We start from the raw sequence: 9,182 nt of genomic DNA, 5'->3' as shown, positions 1-9,182 counted from the left end.
TTCGTTAAATTAAATTCTCAGTTCAAAGTTTTAAAATTTCATATTTCGAATGGCATAGAATGGAGACAAATGGCATAAAATTCATCAAATGGCATAGAAATTTCATGGCATAAATGGAAATTTTGTTTGGCCAATTCTCCATTATGCCATTTATGCCATTGGTACCCCCCCAAGCGCACAGCAGAAAGCTTAACAAAACGAAAAGTTGTATTTTCAAAAGTCTGTCCCATTTTCAAATATGAAATTTTCTGAACACAAATTTGACAGATTGGATGAAGTTTTTGCCCAGAAACCAATTAGTCAGTTAATTGATGATGGTATGAAACCAAATTGAGGTACTGGGAGTCAAAATCCCGAATAAAATTGCAAAATCATATTGTCCCAATCTCTGTCCCATTTTCAGTTTTTGAAGATGAAATTTCCAGGACCGAAATTTTACAGTTTTTACTGATTATTTCACCTGCAACCAATTAGTAAGTCAACTATAGATGGCATATGACACGATTGGGGTGCTGAAAGTTTGAATTCGGCCGGAAGAAGCGCACAGCAGAAAGCTTAACAAAACGAAAAGTTGTATTTTCAAAAGTCTGTCCCATTTTCAAATATGAAATTTTCTGAACACAAATTTGACAGATTGGATGAAGTTTTTGCCCAAAAACCAATTAGTCAGAGAAGGTTCTCCAATGTATTCTGCACCTTTCTAAGTTCTTCGTTAGCGAGATTTCCCAGTTGGGGAACTATAAGGTCTTTCAGTTTATCAAGTTCCATTGTAGAAGGAGAACATCTCCAGGGGTCGACAGTCAGATGAAATTTCCAGGACCGAAATTTTACAGTTTTTACTGATTATTTCACCTGCAACCAATTAGTAAGTCAACTATAGATGGCATATGACACGATTGGGGTGCTGAAAGTTTGATTTCGGCCGGAAGAAGCGCACAGCAGAAAGCTTAACAAAACGAAAAGTTGTATTTTCAAAAGTCTGTCCCATTTTCAAATATGAAATTTTCTGAACACAAATTTGACAGATTGGCCGAACTTTTTGCCCTGAAACCAATTAGTCAGTTAATTGATGATGATATGAAACCAAATTGAGGTACTGGGAGTCAAAATCCCGAATAAAATTGCAAAATCATATTGTCCTAATCTCTCTCATTTTCAGTTTTTGAAGATGAAATTTCCAGGACCGAAATTTATAGTTTTTACTAATTATTTTACCCGCAAGAATAGTAGTGTGAATGATCAGATTCTCATCTCACCAATTATTTACAAGAAGACAGCTGCATAAACAGGTTTACTGAGCTAGTAAATTTGTATTATATTTTGGATGTTGGAGCAATAAAACGATAATTTTGGATAAAAATTAAAACAATACAGAATTTACTTCAGCTTCTTCTTTACTCTCAAGTCTGAGTTATGTCCGCATTTCCTCTTCCTGCAGTTCGTGGCCCTCGGGTGGAGACGAGCGTAGCACTTTCCTGAAGTATCCAGTATTATTACAGATACGTTTGTTAGTATTTTATCAGCTTTTTTTAAAGAGAAGGTGTTAGTGGGACTAGGGTGGGACTACTAAAAATCTGACAAAAACCAAATTAACTTACGGCAAATCATCTTTTCGCAGTTGTACTTGCTAGCCAAGGCACGCATTGAGGGTTCGATGATTCCTGAAAAGATAGCAAAAGTTATGATCCATCTTAGTTAAATAACAATTTTAAACCTCGACATAAAAGTTTATTTATAAAATAATGAAATTTGTTAGTTATTAAAACAATGAAATTCACTCTTCGGTCCAAAAGGTGAACACGTGACCAGTCTAAGGGGGTGTTTCAACCAGAAAAGATAGAAACTAATCTTACTGACCTCCTCTAAGTCTGAGTACCAGATGCAGGGTGCTCTCCTTCTGGATGTTGTAGTCACTCAGAGTTCTACCGTCCTCAAGCTGTTTGCCAGCGAAGATAAGACGCTGTTGATCTGGAGGGATTCCTGGGAGGTGGTATATTGTCAAACAACGAACTTGTAGGTCACTTCCCATGAAAGAAGAAAGTGATATGATGATTTAATTATTTGAAGACGATAAGAATGTGCTGATAAATTTGAAATTTCATTGCATCATAGATCAACAAATATTAGCTGGATTTTAAGAATAAATAAAAGCTTACCCTCTTTGTCTTGGATCTTGGCCTTGACATTCTCGATAGAGTCGGAAGGTTCGACCTCTAGAGTGATCGTTTTACCCGTGAGGGTCTTCACGAATATCTGCATGGCTAGGATGAGATTGGGTTAAGTAACGGAGTAATCGGTGATTAGGGGGCTGTTCGATAATTTGTTGTTTGATATTGAATACAAAGTAAAAGAGTCCAGACAAATTTCAATACCAGAAATCAGAATACAGTAAAATCCACTGCATCTAAATTGTACATGATTACTCATTTAAGGAAAGCACAACGAATGAAACGCAAATATTTGTATACGATAAAATTGGCATACGATGAAATAAATTATGCTTTGTATCCTCTGCTCTTCCTCTTGCCTCTTGCCATCTCGTGGTTCCTGCTCCTAAGCCTCACAAATGGTTTGGCATGAGTTTTGGGCAGACCTGGTGCTCCGAAATGCCTGTTAGCTTCACGTCTGGTTCTGCGACCCTGCATGATGATGGTGTTCTGACCGAGAGGTGCCTCCACGGCCAGCTGCTCGAAAGTTATTATAGATCCTCCATTCTTCACAATCCTAGAGACGGTTTATGTTAAAATTACATTGATTACATTGTGTCATTTTATAATAGATAAATCAGCGATCTGTGCTGTTAGTAGTAACAATCACAAAGACAGAATCTCAGAGGAATGAAACACCATTATATGGTCTGAAAGTTACCAAACGTACCTTGAGCGAGCTCCCTCTGAGAGGCGGAGAGCACAGACCTTCAGACCTTGAGGAATGTCAAATACCCTCTTATCGTCAGTGATGGTACCGACCACAACTACAGTCTTTCCTAGAGGTTTAACAAAACGTTAGATTATTATTCCTTTTTAACGGACGTTATTCAACGCACGGAGCTATCGCGTCAAGAAAGCACAATATACAACTAATCTTATTTAAATAGACATATCGAACATCTATGAGTGTAAGGAAATACCTTCTCTTCCTCGACACTTCATCTGTCGGGTGATTCTAGCGAGAGAGATGGCAGGTCTGTTTTGTCGAGACATAAAAAGTCTTCTCAAGATAACCTGAACGAGGGTTTGATGAATTAGCGAATAATGAAAAAGGAATTATTTTATTAGAGGATCCCGCTTCCAAACAAATAACCTCTATGAATAATAACTAATAACCCCCCCCCCCCCTCCCCCCCTCTTCACTAAGATGGCTTGTAAACATACCTGGTTGAACTTGGCGGCAGTTCTCCTGGAGAGGAAGCGGTATAACTTAACCAGAAGACGGAGATACACGTTCTGGGAGACTGGCTCCTTCCGGTGTACCTTCCGGTCCTTTTTATGGTTTATATCGATACCCATATTGAGCTATTGGGAGGAAGATAGTGAGAATAATTAAAAGATAATTTCGAATTAACAAATTTGATGTGTAAACAGTAGATAATTGTGGAGCAGAACTGATCAAGATCACATCATACAGACTTGATATAGATAGTGGTAGCTGGTCCATACTTGTTTAGACACGTGGCACCGATTGACAAATTTGATTGGTAGTTGGTGAAGATATACATTGATATTTCTTACCGACCTCAATTAAAACACAAGAATAAGATCAGTTAAAATAATAAATTAAATATATTTAATGATGTAAGAAAATTGAAATGCTATCCAGGCGACTAAAGAATCATGAAAGCCACCAAATAATAACAAAGCTTGAAAAAAAGTAAAATTCAACGTTCGTTTCATCTGTTACATACAGTCAGTTTCGGTTGTAAAATTTAGGCAGCCGAAAATGTTCGGCGCGATCCATTCCTGACTCTGTTTACAGTACAACCCGATAAAAAGGATTAAACATCCCTGGTGGAGCGCTTTTCAGTATTTAGGGGCAGGCTGCTGGGTGAGAAGTATTCCGAACCTCTGCTTGGTCAGGATCCTGTGTTTAGAGTATTTGTCATCAGGGCTGAATCTGGCTGGGTGAGCGGACAAGGTCGGTTTTCCGGAGGGAGCTAACTTCTTCAGAGTGTACACCCTCTTACCCTCTTCGTTTAGATAATACTGCAGATACATGCTAAAATGGGGGAAGGAATGATATAACAAACAGTATTTAATCCTTATTATATTATTGCATTTAAGCATTTAATTCAATGAATCTTCACTACAGAAAGCAGATAACTCTTAAATCATAATAATGCAACCAATGAATTTTAAAAAAATGTTTAACAGAAATCACAATCTTTCCCCCTGAACTTTTCTCAAAATGAAGAACAAACAATTGCCAGATAACAATATTGAGGTTATTTTTAATCAAATGTGACACAAGATTATGATACAATATGACATGCAGTAAACAGGGTTTAGGAAATAGGAAGGAAAAGTAGTTTATAATTATATCAACTAATTACATATAAAAAGTGTGTACATATTACATAATAGTCATCATTCATTCGAGCCATAGTTTTATAATATCAAAATCTGATTTTGCTGCTATCATTTACGTTTGTTTGCTCTCAGTTCATTGCAGTCCATTGTCATCGCGATTTACACCGTATATTTTAAAATATCAAAATCAAAATGATGTTTAGGGGTCGTGTAAATTATGTATTGCGTAATTAATTTTTGGTCAATTTTTAAACCCCCCTCGGCCTTTCCCCCCTCCGTAATCAGTTTTACACATTTCTATTATGTTAAAATTACATAAGCGTAATTATTTAGAAACCTCCTCCCTCCCCTCAAGTGATTTAGTAACATGTGAATTGTGAACAATCTCTAATCTGGCCATAGTTAGCTCACCATTTCACAGTTCAGTGATCATAGGGATCATACACGATGGAGGTTGTGGAGGTTCTATTTGCAGAGATATCTTATGGTTGATAGCAGCCATTTGGAAACTGTTCTTCATTCTGCAGTTCTTAGTTATACAAACATCTCAGCTCCTGGGATATATTGCTGTTAGGTCATTGGTCATTTATATAATGTATACTGGTTAAAACGAATCAAGTTCATTTTGAGTGTCAATGTTCATTGTTCAATCATGGCTCATGGTTAGATCATCGTTAAATATCTTATGAGGCACACAATCATACGAATTTTCTTGAATATTTAAATGTATGCATCACGAAAATGTATGCATCACGAAAATGTTGGCATCAGGTTACACGACTACCGTTATATTATAAAACATTACAGGGCATTTTCTATGTGTACTGTTCTGTTTTTGATCTCAATACAAATACCGTATCAGCTTCTTCAGCAACTTTTATTTTTAATCACAGTTTGTAACGGTGGTTTACGGAACCTGATATACACTGCGCAATAAAAAACCCGATAAATTTAAATCTTCAATGTGATTTGTTTGGTAATTTGTAATTTAGCAATATTATTATATCGTAACAAAATCATTTAATACCATTTAATACATTGGTGTTCGAATATACATCTTGATTGAATTTAAATCGTTTACGAAATATACAAGACATGTGATTATCGTACCGTTCTACTCGACTTTTGACTTCCGACTATTCCAACATCACGCGCTTTAGGAATCACGCGTTTAAGGGCCTCCTCGAATTACACACCACCTGTGTATGCAAATATGACACAAGCGTTAGCCATCACTGCTGTATTGTCCGTTTCTTTTCATAACTTAGATAATAGTTACTTTTGCTCGTTCAATGTTTATAAAAGATTTGATGTACATTGTAAAACATAGCTTGTCAGTTTAAATAATCCTTAATTGAGTAATTGATAGGTTTACAAGTAGATACGCTACAAGATGAATTTTGCAACGATCTGCATCTAATCATCGTTAATTAACTATTATACTACAGAGAAATAATGCACGAGTTGGATAACCAAGTTATTCCGTATGCGAGACTGAAAGATATTGTAAACTATCTAGAAAGAGAATTGGGCAGAACATCGATCCTAGTTCAACGATTAAAATCCCTCTAAGAAGTGAAAAAGAAGGGCAGTCCACCTCAAACGCCAAAGTCTACAACGACCAATATGTTAACGTTAGGTCAGCAGAAGTGCCTGTGTTCAGCACGAGAAAAGACCTGGAAATAATCCCGCCACTACCTGAATTAGGCAGCACTGAGCCCCTTGAAAACATCATAGCTGACCTGAATATTTACGACAGGACCCCTAAACTTCGTCTACCTAACGGAGTAAGACTATCTTTCAACGATATTTTGACCTTGGCTGGCAACTTCTATGGAATAGAAGATTCTATCTGTGACCCTGCAGGTAATCCTGCTGATAAGTTTATCAGAGCTTTCAATGATTTAGCTCTACAGGACCCAGATGTGCTTCAGCCCCAGGTCGACCAACTGATGGCGTTAATGAGAATTGAGAGGAATTCAGTGGAGTCGGTACTAGGAAATGAAATTGGGGACCCATCCATTCCAACGGTTCTGGATGATGATTTGACATATAACGAGCCCTCTGATATGTACAAGAGACACGGTTTATGGTTCACGAAACAGTACGATGCGATTCTCGGAGGGAAATGGGGGAAAAAAGATGGAAAGGTTCTTAAAATGGGGCGGCATAACTTTGACCACTATCAACCCTATAGTCTGGAAGTATGGAGAATTGGCCACGAATTAGCACTTGCTAGGGCAAAAGAAGCAGGAATTGTCTACAGAACACCTGGAAGTGGCAAAATTGAATTAGGATTCGCAATGTTGGAGGAAGCGTACTCAATGTCAGCATATTCTTGTAACTATCTCGAGCAAAGCTTTACTGCTGGCCACATAAGGTATTTGTAGAATGTAGATATCTGATCCTAAATTTACTTTTTATAAAAACTGATCCATTCGATGATTTCTAGAAGTGAGTTTTCTTTCTTATAAACTTTACCTTCCGCCAGAGTTCCAGTTAAAAAACTAAGATCAGACGTTGGTGGTTTTAACGGTTACAAACTGGGATATTACAATTTCGCTGAGGACGACAAATTTGGCTTGAACGTCATGAACAAGCTGAACGATCGCTGGACGTGCTGGGGCCAGAAACGATTCTACGACACATTCAACAGTGGACACCGAGAGAAAGTAGTTAAAGTTCTGCAGGACGTCGTGGCTCAAATATTCACAGCGTTTGGAGACCAAGCTTACGAAGGTGACTACGGGGCAATTCTGAACCAAGTTCCAGAACCAGATACCAGGATGGCGAACAATTACCCACTTTTCAGGGTAGCTGACGATGGAAGACTTCTCAGACGGTGTAATTTCGACGATCTCTCGTGTGCCTCTACATATGACAACTGGTGGGGAGGGACCACTGTTGGTATGGTCAAAAAATACAATCCCAGAAACTCCGTGATTCGTCCACCACGTGTGACAGCGGAGGATACCGGGGATACTGTCCAACAATAGTCACAATCACAGAGCACACTTAATCCCTAATTCCCGCTCAATAAACTGTTGATAATTCTGAGGATGATTTTAGAGAAGATACCTATTGGTTTCCGAACTGCAGTCGATTCAGCCTTATTATGATCACAATATGATTTTAATTGACACCCTGGATAGATTGTAGACATTTTTTACTTTTTGACACTATGTAATCTTGTTGATGAAAATTTTCGAGAAATTCTTTTGATGTATAGTAGCACTTAATGTGAATAATTTGCAACATTTATGGTTCAATATAACAATGATTTATTCAAAGAAAAAAGTACGGATATGAAATTATTGAGCACAATTTCGAGTAACATAATGCACTAGCCACTAACCTGTATATTTTAAAATAGTTATCCATCATGAGTGGTAACAACTTCTAGCTTGTATCTAGAACCTTCATCTTCCCGACAGATGACATCTGAAATTGTTTCACATTGCAAGAACAGAAAAGTTTTACAACAAGGAATAAGTTAACTAAACTTTATATAAAATTTAACAAAACTGCTGGAATATCGCATTTGAATTAGTTAATTCCGCACAAAATTAATCAATCATTCGAAATACAAACCTCAAGAATGCTAATCGCTTGGTCTGGTCATGGCCCCATTAAGTAAAGACTGTAAGGACCAGTAGCTAGCTAGGCTTCACCTCCTGTTAAAGATGATATGAATAGTGTGTTCAGTATTTAGGGGCAGGCTGCTGGGTGAGAAGTATTCCGAACCTCTGCTTGGTCAGGATCCTGTGTTTAGAGTATTTGTCATCAGGGCTGAATCTGGCTGGGTGAGCGGACAAGGTCGGTTTTCCGGAGGGAGCTAACTTCTTCAGAGTGTACACCCTCTTACCCTCTTCGTTTAGATAATACTGCAGATACATGCTAAAATGGTGAAAAGATCAGTTCGAAATAATTTTGAATAGTTCAATCGACTCAAAAATATATTTAGGGATTTCATTTCTTGACACATAGTTGTATGAATTTCCACTGTGACGGGATTCACGAAATAAAAGTCTAAGCTTGTAAAACGTACAATATGCAAAAAATAAACGACCAATTTGCCTTAAACATTCAATTACCATTCAAATAGATACGGGCTTCAATTATCTAAAATCATTATCATCATCACCGGAAATTCGACCCATTTTGCCGGACGGGTTCCTTATGCTTAACCGTATCATCTTTTCCATTTCACATAAAACAGGTACATATCTCATGATAGCACAATTCAGTGTTCGCTAATGTAGCTATCTCACGACTTAGGTTGCAGACGAGAGTGAAGAGAGTTGACTAAACCAGACATTTTCCCGAGGATTCCGGACATTTCTTCTAGTGACCACTCCAAACTGCTCGTGATCCTACTGTCCACACTGTCATCCTGCGGAGAGATTGCGTATCAGAGCAACTAGGAGCACTATTTGCCAGTAGTAGAGTGGATATAGTTCACGAGGGATGGGAAGTACAATTTTGGAAATATTTGTATAAATACCTTGTCGATGGTGAGATTGTCGAGTTTGTGTTTCATTGCAATAGAGTGACAGTCATCGCAGAGCAGTTTTATGTCAGCTAGAGTACTCTTCAAAGAGCTCATTACTCCTTCCACTATGCCGCGTTTTGCGCGAAAATTGCCCAACTGTTTAA

At 37.8% G+C, this 9,182-nt stretch overlaps 3 protein-coding genes and 1 long non-coding RNA gene across 4 annotated transcripts; 1 reads left to right on the top strand and 3 right to left on the bottom strand.

The window, feature by feature from the left end:
• Window positions 1–1,347: 1,347 nt before the first annotated feature.
• Window positions 1,348–2,289, bottom strand: LOC134825863 (ubiquitin). Its single transcript, XM_063838052.1, has 4 exons — window positions 2,157–2,289; window positions 1,858–1,980; window positions 1,599–1,661; window positions 1,348–1,475 (listed from the first exon to the last, which is right to left on the bottom strand). Exons 1-4 carry the CDS (start codon window positions 2,257–2,259, stop codon window positions 1,378–1,380), a joined length of 387 nt encoding a protein of 128 aa, XP_063694122.1. The 5' UTR covers window positions 2,260–2,289; the 3' UTR covers window positions 1,348–1,377.
• Window positions 2,290–2,459: 170 nt separating this feature from the next.
• Window positions 2,460–3,515, bottom strand: LOC134825862 (large ribosomal subunit protein eL18-like). The gene is made up of 4 exons (XM_063838051.1): window positions 3,375–3,515; window positions 3,131–3,224; window positions 2,878–2,986; window positions 2,460–2,724 (listed from the first exon to the last, which is right to left on the bottom strand). Exons 1-4 carry the CDS (start codon window positions 3,507–3,509, stop codon window positions 2,496–2,498), a joined length of 567 nt encoding a protein of 188 aa, XP_063694121.1. The 5' UTR covers window positions 3,510–3,515; the 3' UTR covers window positions 2,460–2,495.
• Window positions 3,516–5,847: 2,332 nt separating this feature from the next.
• Window positions 5,848–8,172, top strand: LOC134825861 (uncharacterized). The gene is made up of 2 exons (XM_063838050.1): window positions 5,848–6,906; window positions 7,018–8,172. The coding sequence occupies exons 1-2, from the start codon at window positions 6,479–6,481 to the stop codon at window positions 7,520–7,522; spliced, it is 933 nt and encodes a 310-aa protein (XP_063694120.1). The 5' UTR covers window positions 5,848–6,478; the 3' UTR covers window positions 7,523–8,172.
• A 389-nt stretch (window positions 8,173–8,561) lies between these two features.
• Window positions 8,562–9,145, bottom strand: LOC134825864 (uncharacterized). The gene is made up of 2 exons (XR_010161629.1): window positions 9,031–9,145; window positions 8,562–8,919 (listed from the first exon to the last, which is right to left on the bottom strand). It is a non-coding gene; the product is annotated as an uncharacterized LOC134825864 (long non-coding RNA).
• Window positions 9,146–9,182: the final 37 nt, after the last annotated feature.

This window comes from Bolinopsis microptera, unplaced genomic scaffold (genome assembly GCF_026151205.1).
Source record: "Bolinopsis microptera isolate Bmic1 unplaced genomic scaffold, MBARI_Bmic_1.0 sca196, whole genome shotgun sequence".
Taxonomy (NCBI): domain Eukaryota; kingdom Metazoa; phylum Ctenophora; class Tentaculata; order Lobata; family Bolinopsidae; genus Bolinopsis; species Bolinopsis microptera.
Note: the sequence above shows the minus strand (reverse complement) of the source record. Positions and strands in the feature narration are given on the sequence as shown.